Here is a 26,914-nt window from a genome sequence, read left to right as displayed (position 1 = left end):
ATGCTAGCCAGAGATTGTTTTAATAAGATTTTGAGTGTTAATACAAATTCATATGTTGCCTGGCAACATAGCAAGACCTCATCTCTACAAAAAAAAAAATCAAAAATTATCTGGGTATGGTGGCACACACGCATAGTCCCAGCAACTTAGAAGGCTGAGGCAGAAGAATTAGCTCCTTGAGACCAGGAGATCGAGGCTACAATGAGCCGTGATCGTGCCACTACCCTCGGCCTTGGGAAACAGAGTGAGACCCTGTCTCAAAAAAAAAGAAAAAGGAGGAAAAAGAAAATTTGGCATACAGTGGAAGAAAAAAATCCACCAATCCAACACCCAGCTAGTAATCATTAATACCACTGTAGTATGTTTCCTTTTAGTTATATTTAGGAGAATATCTGGAAAAGGCAAAGAAGACAGGAGAGTTGGCAAGGTTGAAGGTACACTCTCAGAAGAGAAACAGCTCTGTGAAGAAGGAAGCTCCAGCAACTGACTTCCTGAGGAATGAGCTTCAATCAATTAAAGGGCTGCCCTGCTGCTTCGATCAGGGCCTGTAAGGGCCCTTTTGCAGTGTTGACGATACCACTGCAGCAGCTGCCCAAGTGAGCTTCTCAAAGAGAAAAATGGGACACATAAAAGCCCACTTAAGGGTAGCATTTCTATGATGTATCAGTGTACAAACTGAAAGAGACAAAAACAAAAAGCTGAAGTTTGTGTTAAGGTTGCATTAGCAGTAATTTTTAATTTTTAAAATTTCTAAACATTTCCCTGTGTTTAGATCATTATAAATATCACTTAAGGACTACTAATAACCAAATGAATAAAGATACCACAATATACCTACCGTTCTATAATTAGATACATAAAATGTTTCTAATTTCTTGGTATTATGGATCTCTTTGGTCCTAGAAGTATTCAGAACACTCTATCCTTAGAACACGGCCCCAGAAGTATAATTACTAGGTTTAAGAGCATTAACACTTTTGTAACTCCTTTCTAAAAAAGCCAGTAGGACTATACATTCTTTTCAGCAGTTTGCCCGTTGGTACCACCATTCTTCAGCAGCCAGTATTAAAAGCCAATTTTGATGCCTCTGTACTGAAGTTCAAGGGCAGAGACTGTATCTTACCCACAGTGTTCACCCTCCTCTTTCCAGTTTCCTGGAATAGAGGAGGCACTATATAAATATTTCTTGAGAATGATGAACTCCTTTATTTAACAAACATTTAGTGAATATCCACTACGTACCCGGACTTTTCTGGACACTGAGGATATAGAACAAAACAAAACAAAAAACCCTGCTCTCAAAGACCATAACAATAAACAAAGTAAATTATATAATATAGTTAACCCCTGAACAACGTTGGGTTTAGGGGCCCTGTCCCTACCCCCTGTGCAGTCGCAAATCTGCATATAACTTTTGGCTCCCCCAAAACTTAACTACTAATAGCCTACTGTTGACTAGAAGCCTTACAGATAACATAAAGTTGATTAACACATATTCTGTGTATGTATTATATACTGTATGCTTACAATAAAGTAAGCTAGAAAAAAGACAATGTCAAGAAAATCGTAAGAGAAAATATTTACAGTAATGTATTTATTAATACCTTAAGTTTATGTCATCTGTTTATAAGCTGCAGACCTCAATCTACAGTATATATCAAGCAATTCAACTTTTTCTGTTATTATCATGACTTTTTTCTTCTTAGGAGCACTTAGAGCATCACTAGTGGCACTTTGTATGAGTCCCATGGTGTTGCAAGGTTTATGGTACTGCACTAAATACAAAGAAAAATACAAGAGAACCTCAAGAGATCACTTTTTATGATGATAAGGAATTTACTGAAGGGACAAACTGCTTACACAGAGATGATTAGCATCACACAATGTTTTAAGCGGATACTTGCAACACTTGAGCTCACTGCAATAGCAAAGAAGATGGCTATAAAAGTATTACAGTAGTATACATTAATTTTATGCAGTTATGATTTAATACTACATTTCTCTCAACTGCAAATGGCTCCATGTCCTATCTATAGTGTTTGTGTGCATAAGTTTTGATAAATTTTACCTTTTACAATAGATACGTGCTTCTTTTATGGTAGTGAATGATAAAGCAGACTAGTATCTACATACATTTTATGCATTTATAATATCTTTTTCTTAATTTCTTTTTGATATTTCTAGGCTACATTTCTTCTGCAAAATTTTTTCAAACTGTTACAAGTCTCCAAAAAGTTTTCCAATATATTTACTGAAAAAAATCCACGTGTAAGTGGACCTACATAGTTCAAACCCATGTTGTTGAAGGGTTCTTTGAGAGAAAATTAGTGAGGTAGGGGTAAGAAACACCACAATTTAAAATAGGATGCTCAGGGAAGATGGCATCTGAGCAAAGACAACAGAGATGAGGGAAGAGGTAATGTGACTATCTAGAGGAAAAGTATTCCAGGCAAAGGGAGCAGCAACAGTAAAGGACTGAAAGAAAGAGTGTGGCTTCGCTGTGTTCACAAGTGCAGTGAGGCAGCTATGGCGGAATGGAAACAGCAAAGTGATCAAAGAGACCATGAAGGACTTTACTCTCTAAGACTTGAGCTTCTTGTCAGATTGAGACAGACAGCCCTGAAGAGTTCTGAGCAGAATCGTATGAGCTGACTCCTGTTATAAAGGATCCTTGCTACTATTTTGAGAAAAGACTACACTCAGCCAGGGTAGAAACAGACTAGCTAGGAAGCTAATGATAATCTAGGCAATAAACCAGGACAGTAGTGTTTGTGGAGTGATGAGAAATGGTCAGACACGATGCATTTCAAAGGTAGAGCCAAAAGAACATACTAATAGTCTGAAAGTGAAGTATGAGAAAGAGAAGAATCAAGAATAACTTCTTCAGTCCACCAAAGCTTAAAGGTAAAAATTTAAATAAAAAACAAAGAATGACCCCTAAACTTCTTTTCTGAACAGCTGAAAAGACAGTTGTGATTAACTAAAGATTATGGGTCAAGAAGGTTACGGGGGAGGGGAAGAAAGTAATCCTATAAATTTTGTGCATATTAATAGAAAGATCTCTATTAGATATCCAAGTGGAAATGTGGGTTAAGCACTTTTACACATTAAGTCTGGAGTCTGAGGAAAGAAGTTCAGACTGGGCTAGGTGCAGTGGCTCATGCCTGTAATCCCAGCACTTTGGGAGGCCGAGGTGGGCAGATTACTTGAGGTCAGGAGTTCAAGACCAGCCTGGCCAACATGGTGAAACTTGGCTCTACTAAAAATACAAAAATTAGCCACAGGTGGTTATTATATGCCTGTAATCCCAGCTACTCAGGAGGCTGAGGCAGGAGAATCACTTAAACCCAGGAAGTGGCGGTTGCAGTGAGCCAAGATCACACCACTGCATTCCAACCTACATGACAGAGTAAAACTCTGTCTCCAAAAAAAAAACAAGAAGTCCAGTCCAGCCTGGAAATAGAAATTTGGGAGTCTGGGAGTCCTCATCATATAGGCTGGTTATATTTAAAGCCATTAGGTTGGATGAGATCACCAAAAGGCATAACTGTAGATGATAATGTCAAGGAATCAGCCTTGAGGTACTCTAATATTAACAGGCCATCACAGTGAAACTATGTTCAATTAGTTACCCCATAAAAAATAGTTCTACCTATATATCTATGGCCAATTGATTTTTGACAAGGTTACCAAGCCATTCAATGCTGAACAGACTCTTCAACAAATGATGCTGAGACAACCGGATTTCCACATGGAAAAGAATGAAGTTGGACACCCTTCTCACATCATTTACAAAAATTACCTCAAAATGGATCAAAGACATAAGAGCCGAAACCATAAATCTTTCAGAAAAAAAATACGAACAGATTTTTATAAGCCTAGAGTTACCACAGGATTCTTAGATATGACACCAAAAAGCCAGGCGTGGTGGCTCACACCTGTAATTCCAGCCTTTTGGGAGGCCAAGGCAGGTGGATCATGAGGTCAGGAGTTCGAGACCAGCCTGGTCAACATGATGAAACCCCGTCTCTACTAAAAATACAAAACTTACTCAGGCATGGTGGCACATGCCCGTAATCCCAGCTACTCAGGAGGCTGAGGCAGGAGAATCACTTGAACCTGAGAGGTGGAGGTTGCAGTGAGCAGAGATCGCGCCACTGCACTCCAGCCTGGACAATAGAGTGAGACTCCATCTCAGAAAAAGATAAAACACCTAAAGCATGAACAACAAAAAAAAATAAACTGGACTTCATCAAAATTAAAAGCTTTTGGTTTTTGATTCATCGAAGGACATTATCAAGAAAGTAAAAAGGGAACCTACAGAATGAGAAAATACTTGCAAACTGTATATCTAACAAGAGATTTATATCCAGAACACATAGAGAAAAAGATAACCCAATTTAAAACTGGGCAAAGGATTTAAATAGACATTTCTCCAAAAACAAATGGCCAATATGAAAAGATGGTCAACATCATCAGCCATTAGGAAAATGCAAATCCAAACCATAAGATACACTTCAAATCTATCATTTAATTTTTTAAAAATTAAAAAAATAATTAAGCCAGGCACAGTGGTTCATGCCTGTAATCCCAGCACTTTGGGAGGCTGAGGCCAGCAGATTACTTGAAGTCAGGAGTTCAAGACCAGCCTGGTCAACACGGTGAAACTCCATCTCTACTAAAAATACAAAAATTAGGCAAGTGTGGTGGCACGTGCCTGTAATCCCAGCTGCTCGGGAGGCTGAGGCAGGAGAATTGTTGGAACCTGGGAGGCGGAGGTGGCCGTGAGCTGAGATCACGCCACTGCACTCCAGCCTGGACGACAAAGTGAGACTTCGTCTCAAAAACAAAAAAAAATACACAAAAATTAGCCAGGTGTGGTAGCATGCACCTATAGTTCCAGCTACTCAGGAGGGTGAAGCAGGAGAGTCGCTTGAACACAGGAGGCAGAGGTTGCAGTGAGCCAAGATTGCGCCACTGCACTCCAGCTTGGGGGACAGGGCTACACCCCACCTCAAAAAAGAAACAAAAACAAAAGTATTAACCATAATTTCATATATAATTTTAATAGAATTATTAACTAATATTATAGCTATACATTATTAGCTATAATTTTTCTAAAAAACATAAAACAACAAGTATTGGAGAGGAAGGAACATTGCTTGGAGAAATGTAACATGGAGTTCACAACCAGCCTGGACAACATAGTGAAACCTCATCTCTATTTTAAAAGTAAGGAATGTAGCCAGGCGTGGTGGCAGGAGACTGTAGTCCCAGCTACTCAGGAGGGTGAGGCATGAGAATGGTGTGAACCCAGGAGGCGGAGCTTGCAAAGAGCCGAGATCGCGCCACTGCACTCCAGCCTGGGCGACAGAGTGAGACTCTGTATCAGAAAAAAAATAAATAAAAATAAGGAATGTAAAATGGTGCTGCCACTATGGAAAACAGTTTGGTGGTTCCTCAAAAACCTAAACATAAGGCTGGGTGGGGTGGCTCATGCCTGTAATCCCGTCCTTTGAGAGGCCGAGGCAGGCAGATCACTTGAGGCCAGGAGGTGGAGACCAGACTGGCCAACATGGTGAAACTGCGTCCCCACTAAACATAGAAAAATTAGCCGCGACTGGTGGCGCACACCTGTAGTCCCAGCTATTTGGGAGGCTGAAGCAGGAGAATCGCTTCAACCTGGGAGGCGGCGGCTGCAGTGAGCTAAGATCGCGTCATTGCACTCCAGCCTGGGCAACAGAACAAGACTCCATATCAAAAAAAAAAGGGTAAACATAGAATTAGTACATGACCCAACAATTCCACTCCTAGGAATATCCTCGAAAGAACTGACAATGTTCACTGCAGCATTATTCACAATAGCCAAAGGGTGGAAACTGTCCAAGTGTTCAACAAATAAACAAAATGTGGTATATCCTACAATAGAGTATCACTCAGCCATAAAAGGAATGAGATTCTGATACATGCTACAACATGGATGAACCCTGAAAACATTATGCTAAGTAAAATACACCAGACACAAATGGACAAATTTTTATGATTCTACATATATGAAATATCTAGAACACACAAACTTACGGAGACAGAAAGTATAGAAACTTTCAGCTGGGCATACAAGATTCTCCATGATTTAAATCTACTTTTGGTCTTTTCTCACATTTTCTCACTCTATGAACCCTGGTTCCAACTAACTTGATATGCACTTTGAACATGTTCCATACTTATGCTATTTCTTCTTTGCAGTCCTCCTCCCCTCCCCCTTTCAACTGATTAAAATCTTTATCCTTCAAAACATGATGTAGGTTAAATTGTGGGGAAAAAAAAAATTAAAAATCTTCAGCCAGGCGCTGTAGCTCATTTGGGAGGCCGAAGTGGGTGGATCACGAGGTCAGGAGTTCAAGACCAGTCTGGCCAAGATGGTGAAACCCCGTGTCTAATAAAAATACAAAAATTAGCTGGGCATGGTGGTGGGCGCCTGTAATCCCAGTGACTCGAGAGGCTGAGGCAGGAGAATCACTTGAACCCGGGAGGTGGAGGTTGCAGTGAGCCAATATCGTGCCACCGCACTCCAGCCCAGGCGACAGAGCGAGACTCCGTCTTAAAAAAAAAAACTTCTTCATCCTCAAAAGTCTAGTCAAAAATCCACCTACTGTGCAAAGCCTTTCTTGACCTCTAGATCCCCACTGTCACAGCCAACTAGATGCAAATACTTCATCCAACTAACCTCCACAGCACTTGTTTTCACTTTTCTTACACTTTCTTTCTTGTGTTCTGCATATAATAATCTGTGCATTTGTCTAATCCTAGTCCTGTCACCCCACCTGGGTTACAAATTCTACCAAAACACGACTATGTTTATACTGCGTTCATCTTTGTATCATGTGCTGTACCTGTACGGTCAAACAGTGAACATTTAATCAGTAACTACTAAAACTAAACAAAAATCTAAAGCAAAAAAAGATGTGGAATCTACACGAGAAAATTCCTACTGACAAACACAATTCTAAAATGTAAAGAATATTTTTCTTTTTTTTTTTTTTTTTGAGACAGAGTCTCACTCTGTCGCCCAGGCTAGAGTGCAGTGGCATGATCTCGGCTCACTGCAACCTCCGCCTCCTGGGTTCAAGTGATTCTCCTGCCTCAGCCTCCCGAACAGCTGGGACTAAAGGCGTACCCTACTATGCCCAGCTAATTTTTGTATTTTTGGTAGAGACAGGGTTCACCACGTTGGCCAGGATGGTCTCGATCTCTTGACCTCGTGATCCACCCGCGTCAGCCTCCCAAAGTGCTGGGATTACAGGCGTGAGCCACCGTGCCTGGCCAAGAACATCTTTTTAAAAGAATGAACAGCAATGCCTACCAAAGAAACAATGTGATGGTGAAATAGTGTAACAACATTTGTCATCAATAAAGTCTGGTAATATGAAAACATTTTTAAAAGCAAGTCCAAGCAATTTATGAATACATTTGTAATCACCTTCTTTATGTCTAAATAAAAAGTATGATTAAGGCAACAAGCATCTAAGAAAAGCATCAAAGAAAACCTATCTTTGTTTCTCAGGTCCTCCCAAGATCAAGCAAATATGCAATGTGACCTTTAAATAAAAGCAATTTTACATAATGCAGGGTTTTCTTTTTCGGGTTTTTAAATTTATTACCTATATTTTATTTTATTATCATTTTTTTGAGACGGAGTCTTGCTCTGTCGCCCAGGTTGGAGTGCAGTGGTGCCATCTCAGCTCACTGCAACCTCTGCCTCCCAGGTTCAAGCCATTCTCCTGCCTTAGCTTCCTGAGTAGCTGGGACTATAGGCGCCTGCCACCACGCGCAGCTAATTTTTGTATTTTTAGTAGAGACGGGGTTTCACCATATTGGCCAGGCTGGTCTCAAACTCCTGACCTCATGATCTGCCCACCTCGGCCTCCCAAAGTACTGGGATTACAGGCACGAGCCACCGCGCCTGGCCTATTTTTTATTTTTTTAGACAAGAGTCTCACTCTGTCGCCCGGGCTGGAGTGCAGTTGTGCAATCTCAGCTCACTGCATCCTCCACCTCCCAGGTTCAAGCAATTCTCCTGCCTAAGCCTCCCAAGTAGCTGGGATTACAGGCAACCAACTAATTTTTTTTCTATTTTTAGTAGAGATGGAGTTTCACCATGTTCGCCAGGCTTGTCTCAAACTCTTTACCTCAAACGATGTGCCCACCTCGGCCTCCCAAAGTGCTGGGATTACAGACGTGAGCCACCGCACCCGACCAAAATAATGCAGTTATTAATCTAATGTTTGTCACCACATCTATAAAACCTTCATGTAGTCCTGTAATCCTACTGCCAAGTTCCCAACTGCTTTCCTCTGCATAGGACTTAAGTGTGTATATGCTGCATGTCTGATACACCCCTCTGTTAGGATAGAACAAAGAGGGAATGACTTTTTAAAACAATTTAAAGTTTTCTCAGATTTTTTTTTTTTTTTTTTTTTTTTTTTTTTGAGACAGAGTCTCGCTCTGTCGCCCAGGCTGGAGTGCAGTGGCCGGATCTCAGCTCACTGCAAGCTCTGCCTCCCGGGTTCACGCCATTCTCCTGCCTCAGCCTCCTGAGTAGCTGGGACTACAGGCGCCCGCCACCTCACCCGGCTAGTTTTTTGTATTTTTTAGTAGAAATGGGGTTTCACCTTGTTAGCCAGGATGGTCTGGATCTCCTGAGCTCGTGATCCACCCGTCTCGGCCTCCCAGAGTGCTGGGATTACAGGCTTGAGCCACCGCGCCCGGCCAAGTTTTCTCAGATTTCTAACATTCCTTCAAGAGCTAAAGCCTGAGAAAACTGTAAGCTCTACACATTGGGAGGTTGAAGCAAGCGGATCATCTGAGGTCAGGAGTTCAAGACCCGCCTGGCCAACATGGTGAAACCCCATCTCTACTAAAAATACAAAAATTAGCCAGGCGTGGTGGTGGGCTCCTGTAATCTCAGCTACTCAGGAGGCTGAGGCAGGAGAATCACTTGAACCTGGGAGGCAGAGGTTGCAGTGAGCCGAGATCATGCCACTACACTCCAGTCTGGGCAACAGAGCAAGACTCTGTCTCAAAAAAAAAAAGCATTGACCATAGGCTCTAAATATGAACATTAAGACATATCCCTTTGAATACAAAGCTGATACAAGTTAGTTTTTTCTAATGTCAAGAAACACAGCCTTGGTGACACGGTGAAACCCTATCTCTACAAAAATTAGAAAAATCAGCTGGGCATGATGGCGCACCTGTAGTCCCAGCTACTTGGAGGCCAAGGTGGGAGGATCACTTGAGCTTGGGAGACAGAGGTTGCAGTGAGCCGAGATTGTGCTACTGCACTCCAGCCTGGGTGACAGAGTGAGACCCTGTCTCCAAGAAAAAACAAAACAAAACAAAAAAACAAAAACACTCACTATCGGACAAGAAGTTATTGTCAAAAAAAAGAACAAAAAAAACCAAACCACTCAACAGGAGACTGAGATAACCCATTGTTCTGTAATTACAACTCTATAGATGGTGTGCATGTGTAGTTCCTGCTATTTGGGAGGCTGAGGCAGGAGGATGGTTCAGCCCAGGAGATTGAGGCTGCAGTGAGCAGTGATGGTGCCACTGCACTCCAACCTGGGTAACAACATGAGACCGAATCTCAAAAAAAATTTCATCCTCATTCTTTTCCCTGAACTTAATCCCCAAACTGATCATTGGGCCAATTACCAAACAGCTTTCAAGAGGACAAGAAATAAGTAATCCTGGAAATGAGTGAAAATTCAAAATCTGCACTCCATCCTCATTCTCTCCTCTGTACTTATATTCAATAAACAGTCCAAGCTTTCTTAGAATTCTCTTTCTAATCCGATCGCCTGTCACTGGAAAGAGCCTCTGAAATGTACACCCCCTCCATCTAGTTTCCCACCTAGCCATCACCAACCTCCCCCTCCACCCACCAAACCATTCTCCATACAATACTCCACAAAAGCCAAACTGACCATGTTTTATTACCATACTTTAAAACCTCCATTGTTTACCAAATAACTTACAGGATAAAGTATAACACTCTTAAAATAATTAACTTGGTTGTAAGTGCCAATCACATTCAAATCTTTATCATATACTAAACACCTCCACGCTTTCACATATACTTTCCCCTATATATGGAATGCCCTTCTCCCACTTACCATTTAAGACCAATCTCATGTCACCTCCTCTGCATAAAACACTTCCCCAAATCCCAAAATGTATTTACTCCTTCCTATGTGCTCCCAAAGCACTTTCCACTAGCCATTTTAACACATATCATAATGTGTTATATTTACTTAATTACAGGAGGCAGCAGAGAGTAGTGGCTAACAAGAGATGCTTTGGCATAAGACAGAATTGAGTCCAATATACAATCTTCCACCTGGTAGCTATGACTTTAGGAAAGTTGGTAACCTCCTCTAGGACGCAGTTTTCTCATGAATAAAATGAGGTAATACATCAATCCAGCTCAAAGTGCTACCGTGAGTGCATTCCGCACTACCCACCTTCAGGCTAGCACTCACTCACTCAACAGCAGCAGAGCTGAGTCTAGATGAGGAAAACCATGGTTATCTATCTCAGACTGAAGGCGGAAGTGGGTTTTCCTCCTCCAAGGAGGGACTATGTCTAAAGTTATCCCCACAGAGAGGATTCCGGGAGGACAGTGGAGTAAGAAACACCAGGAATCCATCTCCCTATCTAGACAACACTTCACTGGCAGAATCTGTCTTACATAACTATTTTGTAACTCTGGAGTCTACTGAAGGCTTTCAAGTTTCAGGGAAAGGCTTGGAGGGTAAATTATGAAGACTTTTGGTCAATTTTAGTTCCTTGGTTTGTACCTCCATGTTGGGGCTCAGTGATACCCGAAATATGGCATTTTGACATGCTGAATGAACAAGCCTCAAAGTCTGACTTTCCTCCCTGCCCTCCTGATACCCCCCACCATATCCCAAAGCCTTCAACTGCCTAAGATCCAGACCCACCAAAATGAATAACTGCTTTTCTTCTCCTCCTGTAGGACCAAGAAGGTAACCACACCTAAACAGACCCTTCACAAGATAATGTACAAGTTCATCTCTGTTCTCTGATCCATTCTCCCTAGCAATCCTATCAACAGAATTCCTCTTCTCCCCCTTCCCATTGTTTCACCAGGATGGTATATAAGCTTCTGAACTACACTGGAGTGTGGGGAATCACTTTGTGGTTTGCCCCATGTACACATCAAATACATTTGTATGTCTTTCCTCCAATTAATCTGCCTTGTCTGAGTTGATTTTTCAGCAAATCTTCAGAGGGCAAAAGGGAAGTTTCCCTTGGTCCCTACATCCACACTTTGTTTTCTAAATAATAAACTAATGCATTTAAAAGAATTATGAGTTTATGCTATGGGGCACACAATGTACAAAGATGTAATTATGTGAAATCAAACACTGAAAGAAGTGGGGATGGAGCTATAAAGGAGCAGAGTTTTTATATGTCAAAGTTAAACTGGTATAAATTGAAATTACAATATTTAGGATGTTTAATGTAATCCCCATGGTAACCACACAAAAACTACAGAATATACTCAAAAGAAAATGAGACGTGTGCAGTGGCTCACGCATGTAATCCCAGCACTCTAAGAGGCTGAGACGTGGATCGCTTGAGCCCAGGAGTTCGAGACAAGCTTGAGCAACATGGCAAAACCCAGTCTCTATTTACAAATAAAATAGAATAAAAATAAGAAAATGCAAAGAAATATAAACATTTCACTACAAAAAAAATCAGCTAAACAAAAAAATAGTAATGCAGGAAATAAGGAACAAAAGGCTATATGCCTATAGAAAACAAATAGCAAAATGACAGAGGTCCTTCTTTTTATTGTGTGTGACAGGGTCTCCTGTCATCCAGGTTGGAGTACAGTAACATGATCATAGCTCACTGCAGCCTCAATTTCCTGGGCTCAAGTGATCCTCCTGCTTCAGCCTCCTGAGTAGCGAGGACTAAAGGTACGCGCCACCATGCCTGGCTAATATTTTTTTATTGTTTGTAGGAACACGGTCTCATTATGTTGCCCAGGCTGGTTCAAACTCCTGGACTCAAGTGATCTTCCCAAAGTGCTGGGATTACAGGAATGAAACACTGCACCTGGCCCTCCTTCCTTAACAGTAATTACTTTAAATGTAAATGGTTAAATGTTCCAATCAAAAGACACACTGGCAGAATGGATTAAAAGCACTGATCCAACTATGTCCATCTACAAGAGACTCACTTTAGATCCAAAGACACAAACAGATTGAAGGTGAAAGGATGGAAAAAATATTCCATGCAAACAGTAACCAAAAGATAGCAGGGTGGTGACTATAGTATTAGACAAAATAGACTTTAAAACAAAAAAAGATTACAAGAGAAAAAAGACATTACATATTAGTAAGAGGTTCAATACAGCAAGAAGATATAACATTTATAAACATTTATGTACCTAATGCCCATCAAAATGTACAATGCAAAAACCAACAAAAACAGATAATGCTACAATAACAGTTTCAGACTTCAATACACCCTCCATCCCCAATAATGAATAGAACAACCAAAAAGAAGGTAAGGAAATAGAGGACTTAACACAAACCAACTAGATCTAACAGACATATATAACACTCACTACCCAACAGCAGCAGCACTCACATCATTCTGTAGTGCCCATGGGACATTTTGCAGGACAGACTATATGTTAAGCCAAAAATTAAGTCTCAGTATATTTTAAAAGATAACTATCATACAAAGTATCTTCTCTGACCATAACAGATAAGTATGACCAATACAGATGAGTACACTGAGATACATAGAAGTTAAATCAGTAACCAATACAGGTGAGTATACTGAAACACACGGAAGTTAAATAACTTACAATAGGCTGTAGAGTCAGGTTTCAAAACCAGGCAATTTTGAAAAAGTAAGGTCAGAGTAAGGTTAAATAAGTTTTGAAAAGGGAAGATCAAGCCCCAAAAGTAAGATCAAGGAGTCAAAACAAAAACTTTTTTCAAAAACTTTTTTGAAATTATACATTTTATCTCAATTGAAAAGGAATTCTTTCCATAACCTAAGAATAAAAGCATGCTTTTGATTATTTAAAATTACAATAATTACAAGCAATCAGTTATTTTCTCTTGTCAAATATACCAATAAAAGCCTAATGATATACAATGTTTAAAGTGATAACTCTTCTATTGTAAATCAAAAAAGTAGCAAACAAAATTATGCACGTAATAATGGTTGGATTGAAATTCCAAGTAAACATTAAGAATACTTGCTATTTTAAAAGCACTAAGCAAGACAAACATTAACAATTACTAAGAAAGCACAAAGTGGGCAGTGCACACAAAAGGTATTGTTGGCAACAACAAAGATGGGTAGTGCTAAGGTAATCATGTGCAATTATTTCAAAATGTTAAGGATATCCAAATTATATAAGGCTCCAATCATGGCACAATGGTAAATACTCTGGAAGCCATTAATACACAACTATGATAAATTGATTGTAAACTTGTATCATTAAAGTTGTTTGACAAAAATATCTGGCTTTTAACTCCCAGAACTTTACAGTACTGTTCTGTAAGTGCTTCTTAGCTATGTAAAACAAAAATGCTAACACATTAGTTTTTTGGATATTTTTGTTGTTGTTAGCAAAGAGCACATACCAAAATATACTACCTCCCAAAATGACAACTGCAGCAAAAGACCATTACTAAGGAAGCTCTCCTCCAAGCAGCACTTCCCAAACAGCTACAATTTAGACTCATACATGGATCTTTAAAAAATACCAATACATAGCACCCACTCCAGACCAAATAAATCAGAGTATCTGGGGATGGGTGCAAGTGTTTTAAAAAGTTCCCGAAGTGATTCTAATGTGTAGCCAGGGTTAAGAATCACTGTGCCAAGGAAATCTAAGCCCTCTGTGGTATCATTTCATACAGAGCTTTTGTCCTTAATTGTCTGCAAAAGTATTCATTTTATTCAGCCAACTTGCAAACCAAGAGAGTAAAACAAATAGGACCCTTTAACTACTAAAAGGGGTATTAATTAGAAGTACACTTAACTAAACACGTTAGGCAAAAATCAAGGCAAAAAGAGTCCATTAATGTTTTAGATAACAGATATGTTCAATTAACATGTCAAATATGCCAATAAACAAACTGCGGATTTTTCAAACCACAGACTTTACAAGCTGTGAAATGCTTTCTGGTGCATTCAAGAGCCCACTAATTCCAAAAGAGTCGTGCTGAAACAACTGTCAACCTTAAAACTTGAAAGTCCCAAATGTGTTGCAAAAAACACAAACAAAAAAAACGAAATAAAGATTACTTAAACTGGGCCGGGTGCAGTGCCTCATACCTATAATCCCAGCACTCTGGGAGACTGAGGTGGGCAGATCACTTGAGGTCAGGAGTCGGAAACCAGCCTGGCCAACATGGTGAAACCTTGTCTCTACTAAAAATACAAAAATTAGCCGGGCATAATAGCAGGCACCTGTAATCCCAGCTACTTGGGAAGCCAAGGTGAGAGAACTGCTTGAACCCGGGAGCGGGAGGTTGCAGTGAGCCAAGATCATGCCACTGCACGTGAGCCTGGGCGACAGAGTGAGACTTCATGCCAAAACAAACAAAAAAATTACTTAAACTGAACTTTAAGGTTGTATAACTGCCAGAGCAAACCTTTTCATGCTTTCATGCACACACACGCTATCTCTGAAAATACTGTCAGAACTCTGAAATTCAAACACATGCCTACATTTTTGTATTTGGCTACTTAACTGTTTCACAGGACAACTAAATAAATTAAGCCTCAAAAACAAGTATTAAAATATGCTGTTGTGGCCGGGGCACAGTGGCTCACGCCTGTAATCCCAGCACTTCGGGAGGCTGAGGCAGGTGGATCAACTGAGGTCAGGAGTTCGAGACCAGTCTGGCCAACATGGTGAAACCCCCATCTCCACTAAAAATACAAAAATAAGCCAGGCATGGTGGCTCACACCAGTTTTACTAGCTACTCAGGAGGCTGAGGCACGAGAATCATTTGAACACGGGAAACAGAGGTTGCAGTGAGCCGAGATCACGTCACTGCACTTCAGTCTGGGTGACAGAGCGAGACTCCATCTCAAAAAATAAAAATACTTTATATATATATACACACATATACATATATACATATACACATATATACACACACACATACATATATATATATGCTGTTGCGTTTCCCCAAAGCAGTACTACGGGGTCCTCATCTTTTATTTAAAATCCTTAAGAACAAATGTGTTTCAGAATTTTTCAGATTTTAGAAAGATAACACAGCATTTATACTCAAACAGACCCTGTAAGGTCTAAAATAGCACCAATAACCAAATAAATTAATATTCCAAGAGCAGAACATAACTATTTCCTAAGTGAGATAAAGATTATTAAGTAGCCTCCTGTCTGTACAAGTCAGCAAATTATTTTGCAAAAACTTCTGAAAAAACTTCCTTTTTCAGAGCTTTGAATGAAGCAGTAATTCAAGATTTCTCTTTGATATTCAAGATACTGCAACTGGGCTGCAGAAAAAAGTCACTACGATGAAAACATCCTTTTAATACAACTGTAATTCTACAGAAACAACTCAAGTTATTAGAGTCCAAGTGGTGCCCAGTAATTTTCATAATGATTAGAATAGCATTTAAGTGTTCACCTTAATTTTCATAACACGATTTTGAGCAAGACCAAACAAATACATCAAAATATGCATACTGACTAAGGCAAGCCTGAAGCAGAGAGCCCGATGTAAAACAGGGGCAAACTGACACCCATAATAGTTCACCTAACTTTCTATCTAGCAGTGTGGAAACCACACAGGGCTCTGAAGCTAAGTGACCAACGTTCTAATACAAGTTCAACCATATAGGAAAATTACTTACATACTCTACCCCCAGTTTCTTTACCTGTAAATGGAGATAATAATAGAACCTACCTCACTGCATTTTTTTTTTTTTTTTTTTTTTTTTGAGACATAGTCTCACTTTGTTGCCCAGGCTGGAGTGTAGTGGCACGATCTCAGCTCATTGCAACCTCCACCTCCCGGGTTCACGCAACTCTTCCTGCCTCAGCCTCCCAGGTAGCTGGGATTACAGGCGTCCGCCACCACGCCCAGCTAACTTTTTGTATTTTTGTAGAGATAAGGTTTTGCCACGTTGGCCAGGCTGGTCTTGAACTCCTGACCTTAGGTGATCTGCCCGCCTCAACCTCCCAAAGTGTTGGGATTACAGGTGTGAGCCACTGTGCCCAGCCAACCTCACTGCATTTTTAAGAAGATTAAATAAAGTAAAAGTTGAACTCCATGATTTACAAATAGCATTAATTCCCTCCACCTAAACTACCACCACTTTTTCAAAGACACTTACATACTGAAGGGGGTCAAGTATGACTTGTTGGCAGGGCGTGGTGGCTCACACCTGTAGTCCCAGCACTTTGGGAGGCCGAGGAGGGCAGATCACTTGGTGTCAGGAGTTGGAGACCAGCCTGGTCAACATGGCGAAATCCCATCTCCGCTAAAAATACGAAAATAAGCCAGGCATGGTGGCGCATGCCTATAATCCCAGCTACTCGGGAGGCTGGGGCAGAACTGCTTGAACCCAGCAGGTGGAGGCTGCAAAGAGTTGAGATCCAGCCATTGCACTCCACCCTGGGCAACAGAGTAGGTCTCTGTCTCAAAAAAATAAATACATACATAAATACATAAATAGTATGATTCGTCTATGAAATCAGTTGAATTTTATAATACAAAACTCACCATGAAAATATGACTTTCAAATTTCAAAAATCCGTCCTGACATGGTGGCTCAAGTCTGTAAGCCCAGCTAGTCGGGGGTCTTGAAGTGAGTTCAAGATCAGCCTGGGCAAATGAGACTGTCTCCACTTTAAAAAGAAAAACTTCAAAAATCCAATGTAGATTAAAAAATGATGGCTAATTTCTGAAATCAGGGCCGTTTCTCAAAACACTTTTTTTTATACCTTTGCTCTGTCTGATCAAAACACATTCTAGCCAAAACCACCGACTACCTTCCCAGTATCTTTTTGTCTTCTACACTACCAATTGCACACATAATGGTTGTTAGGTGAAAATAAAACTACCCTTTTAACTTGGTAGTTAACCCTTTTTAACCCAAGTTAAAAAGTGAACCCTTTTAACTTGAAATACAACAACCACAAGAATGGCCTAGGTTTTGCAGACAAGTCATTACAGTAGTAAGACTTCACTTATACACAACCACTGTCCAAAGAACCTACCCAATATTTTTTTTCCTTTCTCAACATCGAGGAAGAAACTACACAATTTAAATGCACTTAGGAAACAAGGCACAACAGTCCAAAATCCAAATTTCATAAACTACCCATTGAGTAAGAAAAGTATTAAGACTGGTAACTATGCACAGAATTTTGCATCTAATGGATTTTTTAACTTACTGTCAAAGGTACAAAATGATGGAATCCTTTACTATTTATCCTAAATTTATTTTAGTTCTATTCCAAGTCAAGAATGTTAGTTTCCTGCAGATCACAAGGGGCGGGGGGGGGGGGGGGGTTAAAAAGAATGTTACAGGGCATTGAATCCATTCAGCACAACAAGTTCTCAGCTGATTCAATGCTTCACTGTTAACAACTTCCCCGAAGTAGAATATATAACCTGGACAATACAGACACTCCAGCACACCCAGTTGAAGAGAAGACATTTAAGCAAGTTAGCACAGCTCGTGTGAAACAGAAAGCCTTCCCTAAGTTGTTAATACTCAAAACCTACTCCTTACTGTTAACACTACCATAAATAACCCATTAGGCCCTCGCAGTTACATCAGCTTTAAGAATATCATCTGCCATATGTCCTAGTAGAGTGCAACAAATGGATGCAAACATTACCCAAACATAAAGTGAAATATGAAAAGAATCTGTTATTCTGTGCTTGAATTCGATGTTGTTTAATGTGAAAAGACTTAGAACCAAAAGCAAATCGACCCACTACCTCAAAATTCCCTGTAAGATTAATTAAATGAGACTTAATCCTTCATACTTGCACTTTTTCCGTCACAAACAGGAAACTACAAAGAAAAGGAAATAGAAAAAAGCCTATTTTTGCTAAGAGGAATAACAGCATTGCTTCCAACCCCCACAGTGAGTGAACAAATGAAAAAGCAACGGGAGGAAATGACGGGGGTAGGCGGTGGAGAGCTCAGTTGGAGTCCTAAGCGTGCCACTCCGCTCAGAGAAGCCTCAAAACATCTGTTAAGAGCAGCTGCAACAGGGAAACGGGAGTCGGGGGAGGAGGGCCGCGAACTGGAGAGACTGAGAGTTGTGCCCGCACGTTCAGTCTCTTCCTTGGCCAACTCTTTGCTCACCTCCCAAGTCCCCATCCTCCCCATCCCATCTCGCTTCCTCCATAAAGAAAAATCCCAATAAAAGCAGAGGCAGAGAAGACAAAGAGGCAGGAGGAGACTGCAAGGAGCGTCCACAACAATGGAGAAGATGGAGCGAGCGAAACTCCTGAGGACAATGAAGGGAGGTGGAGAAGCGCCGAGGGAAACGTCGCCGACCCGGGCCCCGCCAGTGGCGGACGCTGGACACAGGCCGGGCCGCACGGTCCTTGTCACCCCGGACGCCGCGGGCTGCGACCGGGCGCCACAGGGCCTGGGGGCGCTGGTGGGGCCTGCTCGGGTCCGCGGGCAAAGGCCGGCGGGACTCACCGGCATTCTGGTCTCGGGGCCAGAGGTAGTATGTCGCCGGAATCACGATGAGCCCCACGAAGGAGGTGAGGAAGTAGAAGAAGGTGTTCCCACTGTCATCGTACTGGAACTGCTGCCCGGCCATGGCACCCCCTCCTCCGCCTCGCTCTTCTCACCGCCGCCGCCACGACCACGCTCTGCACTCCCGCTCCCAACGCCCCGGCCCGAGTGGCGTAGCTTGGACGCTGCCGCCGCCGCCTCTCCTCCCTGCCCCCACGCCACTCTCACGGACACGCCGCCGCCGCCGCCGCCGCCGCTGCTGCTGCCGCCTCCGTCGCCAGCTCTCGCGAGAGGAGATAGTTCCCGCCCCGCTCAGTTTTCCCTCCCCCTGCCTGTCCCCAACAAGCTAGCTAAGGGAGACGTGGCGAGCGCAACGGTGGAACTCGGCGAGGTCTCGCCCTTAGCCCCGCCCCAACGTCAAAGCCCCGCCCCCTAACTCCTCCCCTAGGACCCCGCCCCTAACCCCTCCGCCTTCCTCCACCACTCAGTTCCCAGCGCCCCACGCCGGATCCCGGGCGTCGGCTTGTGGGATCCCAGTGAAGGCTTCCCGCGGGAGCAGCGGCCGCGGGCGGTTCACTTGGCTGCGACTGGGGTCCCAGATATTCAGAGAAGAGCTGAGGCTTAGCCTGTCCTGCCCTCTCGATTAATTGTCCTGGTTGATCATGTTTCCTTGGATTCTGGATCTTCTTCTCCAGCCCCCATATTTTGGATGACAAATGTCATTTGGAATAGGGGGTGGGAGGCCGGGCGCAGTGGCTCACACCTGTAATCCCAGCACTTTGAGAGGCCGAGGCGGGCGGATCATGAGGTCAGGAGTTCGAGATCAGCCTGACCAACATGGTGAAACCCAGTCTCTAATAAAAATACAAAAATTAGCCGGACGTGGTGGCTCGCTCCTCCATCTCAAAAAAAGGGGGGGGGGAGGTGTGGATTGCAGTTATGTTTACAAAGCTATGTTTACTATCCCACCGGGCGTGGTGGCTAGCACCTGTAATCCCAGTACTTTGGGAGACCGGATGGATCATGAGGTCAGGAGTTCAAGACCAGCCTGACCAACATGGTGAAACCCCGTCTCTTCTAAAAATACAAAGTTAGGCCGGGCGCCATGGCTCACGCCTGTAATCCCAGCACTTTGGGAGGCCCAAGCAGGAGGATCACGAGGTCAGGAGACCGAGACCATCCTGGCAAACACGGTGAAACCCCGTCTGTACTAAAAATACAAAAAAGAAAATTAGTCGGGCGTGGTGGCAGGCGCCTGTAGTCCCAGCTTCTCGGGAGGCTGAGCCAGGAGAATGGCGAGAACCCGGGAGGCGGCGGAGCTTGCAGTGAGCGGAGATCGCGCCACTGCACTCTAGCCTGGGCGACAGAGCGAGAGTCCCTCTCAAAAAAAAAAAAAAAAATTACAAAAACTAGCCGGGTGTGATGGCACGCGCCTGTTATCCCAGCTACTCAGGAGGCTGAGGCAGGAGAATCGCTTGAACCCGGGAGGCGGAGGTTACAGTGAGATGAGATTGCTCTCCACTGGGTCACAGATTGGAATCTACTACCCTGTGCTCATTTTGCAGATGAAAATTTCCCCAATCCCTTACAGATGGTTCCCTGTAAGCTGAGACCTTGATTGCTTTGTGTCATTTTATCATCAGTAAATCCCATGGAATAAAGCAAAATATGTCCGCTCTACAAATGAGAAAATTGAGGCTCAGAGAGACTGCCCAAGGTCCCTCACAGTAAGAGAATGTCTGAGGAATCAAACCCGTATCATTTTGACGCCACAAACCCTCCTTCGCCCAGGACCGTAAACATTTCCTGACTGTGGCTGGCACTGTTTCCGCAGGCTATGAACAGGAACCTGCATTTCAAGGAAGGACGGTGGCGGTAGCAGTCGCTCTTGGGAGGCTCTCCCTCCCCTGGCTGTGGGACCCTAGAGGCTGGTGTCTGCTGAGCTGGGAACTGGGCTTCTGCCCGGATCTTGGAACGACCCCACTACGGTCCAGCGGCAGCTGTGGTTGGGGTCTGTCCCAGAGTCCATTGACCCTCCCTGGGTTAAAAGGATAGCCCACCTGGTTGTAGAGATTGAAAGGACTAATTGCGAAAATGCTTTTCAAAGGAGAAAGTGTGTAATATGCAAATACCAAATATTACACTATATTTTAAAGACTCATTTTAATACTTTATAGTCTGTTAACTAAATGCATCATAATATTCCTTCCATTGTTGGAGGAAAAATCTGGTTGCTCATTGTCTTTTATTTCATGTCTTCAAAACTAGTATCTATTGTAATCAGTAATGCTTTCCTTCATAATAGATTGTGTTCATATGTATTCTCTCTTCCCTTCAAATTTCCTATCTACTCACTTTTAAAGGAAATTTCTGAAATTCATTTCTATGCATTTCCCCCCTCACTTTTTTTCTGCACAAAGTTTCAAAACTATATTATAGGTCAAAAAATAAAATCAAGAAATGAAGGGAAAGTTGGACTGTGAAATCAACATAGCATTGTGATCTCCCAACCCTGATATACCCAGAGTGAACAATTTGCCTTGCTGCAGAAAATTAGTCACAGACTTGTCTCAGCTGAAGTGAGTAGGATCCTGAAGTTCCTTTTGTTTGTTGAATATGTTTTAAGTCTTCCTGGGTTTTAATAATATTGAACTGTTTTTTTTTATTACTCCTATTATGTTTTACTCCGCATTTGTGTAAAGATAATACATCAGTTTTGTAACCTTGTAGCAATATAAGTTATTGATGATAAATACTCCCCTTCTTTCTTTCTGCAGGAATAATATTTTCACTGCAACTTTGGAGTCATGCCTAAAAGTGGCTTGAACCAAATTGAAATAGCAATTTGAAAAAACACCAGACCAATCTAAAATGTTATTTTTTTAACCAAAGCATGTTTAAGATTTGAAAATGTATCCTCTATTTTCAAAAATATACATATAATTTATCCTAGAACTTAAAATTCCTGAACATAGATAACCTTAGACCACCCAAATGTTCTCCAAAGCAAATGTTAATCATATCTTTAAATAATTTCATTGCAATTTGTGATTCACACTTTTTTTTTTTTTTTTTTAGACAGGATCTCATTCTGCTGCCCAGCCTGCAGTACAGTGGCCCATTCTTGACTCACTGCAGCCTCTTCCTCCAGGTTCAAGTGATTCTCGTGCCTCAGCCTCCCGAGTAGCTGGGAGTACAGGCATGCACCACCACACCCGGCTATTTTGCATTTTTAGTAGAGACAGGGTTTCACCAAGTTGACAGGGTTTCACCAGCCTCCCAAGTCACTTCTGACCTCATGTGATCTGCCCACCTAGGCCTGGCAAAGTGCTGGGATTACAGGCGTTAGCCACCATGCCCAGCAGATATTTTTAACCCAATACAATTGTTTCAAGAAATTATTTTAGTGAGATATTTAATAAAAGTAAATTAATATGGCCGGGCGCCATGGATCACATTGAAGACCAACCTGGCCAACATGGTGACACCCCATCTCTACTAAAAATACAAAAATTAGCTGGGCATGGTGGTGGGCCCCTGTAATCCCAGCTACTCGGAAGGCTGAGGCGGGAAAATCACTTGAACCCTAGAGGCAGAGGTTGCAATGAGCCAAGATCACGCCACTGCACTACAGCCTGGGTGACACAGCAAGACTCCATCTCAAAAAAAAAAAAAAAAAAAGAATATGGAAGAAGCAAAGCCACAGACATAAATTGTCTTTAGTCTAACAGCATATATTAAAAGGCATTTAGGCCTGTAATCCCAGGACTTTGGGAAGCCAAGGCGGGTGGATCATTTCAGGCCAGGAGTTAAAGACCAGCCTGGCCAACATGGTGAAACCCCGTCTCTACTAAAAATACAAAAATTAGCATGGTGGCGGGCACCCATAATCCCAGCTACTCCAGAGGCTGAGACAGGAGAATCACTTGAACCCAGGAGGCGAAGTTTGCAGTGAGCTAACATCGTGCCACTGCACTCCAGCCTGGGTGACACAGCGAGACCATGTCTCGAAAAAAAAAAAAAAAAAAGGCATTGGGCATTTTAGCATTTGTCTCTGTCTGCAATTGAATATTTTAATCAATTTTATTTTAATGGCTAGACAGACATTTTCCCTGTAGAAAGCCTGACTATTTCAGGGTTCCTTTTCATACTCTGTTTTTTCCTTAAAGTGACTCTTTCCTTCTTTGTAAGTCATCTTTTTTTTTTTTTTTTTTTTTTTTTGAGACAGAGTATCCCTCTGTAGGCCAGGCTGGAGTGCAGTGGTGCAATCTTGGCTCACTGCAACCTCTGCCTCCCCAGTTCAAGCAATTCTCCCACCTCAGCCTCCCAAGTAGCTGGGACTACAAGCATGCACCACCACACCCGGCTAATTTCTTTTTTTTTTTTTTTTTTGAGACGGAGTTTTGCTCTTGTTGCCCAGGCTGGAGTGCCATGGCGTGATCTCAGACCACCACAACCTCCACCTCCTGGGTTCAAGCAATTCTCCTGCCTCAGCCTCCTGAGTAGCTGGGATTACAGGTGCCCGCCACCATGCCCAGTTAATTTTTTGTATTTTTTTAGTAGAGACTGGGTTTCACCATGCTGGCCAGGCTGTTGTCAAACTGCTGGCCAGGCTGTTGTCAAACTCCTGACCTCAAGTGATCCATCCGCCTCAGCCTCCCAAAGTGCTGGGATTACAGGCACGAGCCATCGCTCCTGGCCAGTCATCCTTATACTACATTTTTTACTTAAATTTATACATACTAAAGTATATTTCTGTAGCCATAATCAGCATTGTTTAATTATCTGCTGGTGGAGTTAGCTGCAAAGAAACTGGAAGGAACCAAATTATGATTAAATAAGGGCATGCAGTTACTTTCAGTCTTCTTCCCTTTCCCCCACGCTGCAATAGACCATAACCTTTGCTGCCAAAGCCTAGAAAATTATCTTTAATGTTAAACCCGAGTTTTAATGTTATCTTTAATGTTATACTAGAGATTTTTTTCATTGAGGCTAAATCTCTTTTGATACAAAGTAACCAATCCTGCTTATGACAACATCAACAAAGTAATGTTTGTACAACACTTATGATTTACAAAAATCTTCCAAGACATTATTCCAATTGAAATTTCAAATCATGACCATGTGTTGGAACTTTGACTAGGTAAAAGGTATTAAATCATTGCAATCCTTTCATTTCCTGAACCAGTAAGGCCCTTCAGACCCAACAAAACCACAATCTCCTATCTGGACAGAATGTAAAGAGAGGCATGAGTTGGAAAAACAGCAAAACTAGTTTAAGGTCAACCCTGAAACCATGAAAACAATCCTAAAAGAGGAATTGAGGGCTGTGGTTTTCCTTTGATATTGGAAGCAGGTTTGTATTTTGACTTCTTTCTTTTTATGAGTATGTTGGGCTTTTTAATGTTGTGTGATTTTTGTTTATTTTGGTTTTTGTTGTTGTGGGGTTTTTTGGTGGAGACAGTGCCTCGCTATGTTTCCCAGGCTGGTCTTGAATTATTGTACTCAAGCCATCCTCCTGCCTTGGCCTCCCAAAGTGCTGGGATTGCAGGCTCAAGCACTGTACCCAACCTATTGTTCTTTTTCTATCCTTGCTTTTGTAATTATAAAGCTGAGAATTTTTTGCACTAAAGCCAGTTGTCAAAGATACATCAACAAACTCAGGTCATTCCTTTATGAATTAATTTTATACATTACCAGTTGCTATAGTTTGAATGTGTCCGCTCCAAAATTCAGATGCTGAAACTTAATTGCCAATGACATAGTATTTAAAAGGTGGGGACTTTAAGAGGGGATTAGGCCATGAGGCTCCTCCCTCATAAATGGGATTAAGGTCCTTATAAAAGAAACTTCATGAAGTGTTAGTGTTTGACTGTCTTGCCCTTCTCCTCATGCCATGAAGATACAGCAGTCCTCCCATCTGGAAGATGCAGCAACAAGGCACCATCTTGGAAGCAGAGACCATGCCCATCACTAGACACTGAACCTGCCGGTGCCTTGATCTTGGACTTCCCAGCCTCCAGAACTGTGAGAAATAAGTTTTGGTTCTTTGTAAATTATTCACTGTCCAGTATTTTGGTATAGCAGCACAAACAGACTAAAATGCCTACATATATAAAGGGCTTAATGAAAAAAATAATGATTGACACTACATGTTATGCCATAAAATAGCACTTACTGAAATTTCCCACCCAGATCAAAATATAACTTGGGAGAATGGTCATAAATAAATGGAATAATTCACTCTAGGAAATTTCAAAGGTATATATTTGAGTAAGAAGAAAGAAAACTCTCAATAAGGATTAAAACAAGCTTCAGGGAAGATACCAATTATCTTGTGTCAATCATTTTGTTGAAAAATACTGTGTGGGTCCTAAAGCTTATAAAATTAGAGGTCTCTTATCAAGGAAAAGAATATATCTGCGGGACCAGGTATGAAAGAAAAAAGGAATATGAATTATGATTTTAAAATTAGATATAAAAGTTAATATTTGAGGGAGAAAAAAGTTAATATGTATTTCTAATATATTCTAACTGCTATCAAAGTTCGTCTTCTACAAACAGAAGAATTCTTATAAATTATGTCTTGCATGATTTCTATTTTTTAAAATATAAGACACTTGTTATTGTATACACTGCATATCTGTTATCTGAAAGGGGTCCCATTCCAGACCCTGAGACAGGGTTCTTGGACTTCTTCCAAGAAAGAATTCAAGGCAATTCCACAGAGTAAAATGAAAGCAAGTTTATTCAAGATATAAAGAAACAAAAAAATGGCCACTCCATAGTCAGAGCAGTGGCATGGACTGCTTGACTGAGTATACTTACGGTTATTTCTTGAGTATATGCTAAACAAAGGGTGGCTTATTCATGAGTTTTTCGGGATTAGGGTGGGGAGTTCCTAGAACTGAAGAGTCCTCCCCTTTTTAGACCATATAGAGTAACTTCCTGACATTGCCATTTCATTTGTAAATGGTCATGGCACAGGTGGGAGTGTCTTTTAGCATGCTAACGTATTATAATTAGCATATAATGAGTAGTGAGGACAACCATAGATCACTTTCATTGCCATCTTGGTTTTGTTGGGTTTGGCAGGCTCCTTTACTGCTCCCGTTTTATTATCGGGGTCTTTGTCACCTGTATCTTGTCGACCTATCTCATCCCCTAAGAATGCCTAATCTCCTGGGAATGCAACCCAGCAGGTCTCAGCCTCATTTGACTCACCGCCTGTTCAAGATGGAGTTGCTTTGGTTTGAATGCCTCTGACATATTGAGTACGTTTCTATTTGACTAAACCTCAATCAAGAGAACCAAATCCTTAGCTTATAATTTTAGTATGTGATAAGTGGAAGAATTTTCGGAGTAGTTTCTGACTCAGTACATTTCAAACAACGTTTCTCCTCCACAGCCTACATACTTCAGGTGCCAGGCCCCATGGGATATATTCGTATTGTGAATCAAGGTGTATCACACTTTCATGTTGAGACAGCCAGGTGGGAGGGGGTCCTTGGCAAAACTCCAACCAGCCTGCACTGGGAATGTGCACTGGGATGGAGCTGCAGAAGCCTGGCCCCTCCTCTTCCTGTGTGGAATCTGGGATTCAAACGTGAGGCGGGAAGCACACCAGCAGGAACTCTGGCTTTGTGGAGGATCCCTGTTCCCCCTTTTTGTTCCTTTTCAACCAATAAAATCCTGCTTTACTCACCCTTCAAACCGCCTGCAAGCCTAAATATGTGGCCGTGAGACAAGGACCCTGTCTTTAGCTTAACTAAGGAAAAGTCCTGCAACAATGTTACAAAGCTAGATGAGTTTGCCTCATGGAGGGAGGAGTATTCCTGGAAGTGGCAACAACTATACATGAAAGTAACTGTAAACAACTTAAGACCAGGCGCAGTGGCTCAAGCCTGTAATCCCAGCACTATGGGAGGCCGAGACGGGCAGATCACGAGGTCAGAAAATCAAGACCATCCTGGCTAACATGATGAAACCCCGTCTCTGCTAAAACATACAAAAAAATCTAGCCAGGCGAGGTGGCGGGCACCTGTAGTCCCAGCTACTCGGGAGGCTGAGGCAGGAGAATGGCGTAAACCCGGGAGGCGT

The 26,914-nt window shown here is 42.0% G+C and overlaps 1 protein-coding gene across 1 annotated transcript in view; it reads right to left on the bottom strand.

The window, feature by feature from the left end:
* SEC63 (SEC63 homolog, protein translocation regulator) overlaps positions 1-19,199 on the bottom strand; it is an 85,122-nt gene extending 65,923 nt beyond the window's left edge. The window contains exon 1 of the mRNA XM_023205963.2: positions 18,776-19,199. Coding sequence (XP_023061731.1) covers positions 18,776-18,899 — 124 coding nt within the window. The 5' untranslated portion in view covers positions 18,900-19,199. The remainder of the gene's footprint in view (positions 1-18,775) is intronic.
* Between the last annotated feature and the right edge of the window lie 7,715 nt (positions 19,200-26,914).

This window comes from Piliocolobus tephrosceles, chromosome 5 (genome assembly GCF_002776525.5).
Source record: "Piliocolobus tephrosceles isolate RC106 chromosome 5, ASM277652v3, whole genome shotgun sequence".
Classification (NCBI taxonomy): domain Eukaryota; kingdom Metazoa; phylum Chordata; class Mammalia; order Primates; family Cercopithecidae; genus Piliocolobus; species Piliocolobus tephrosceles.
Note: the sequence above shows the minus strand (reverse complement) of the source record. Positions and strands in the feature narration are given on the sequence as shown.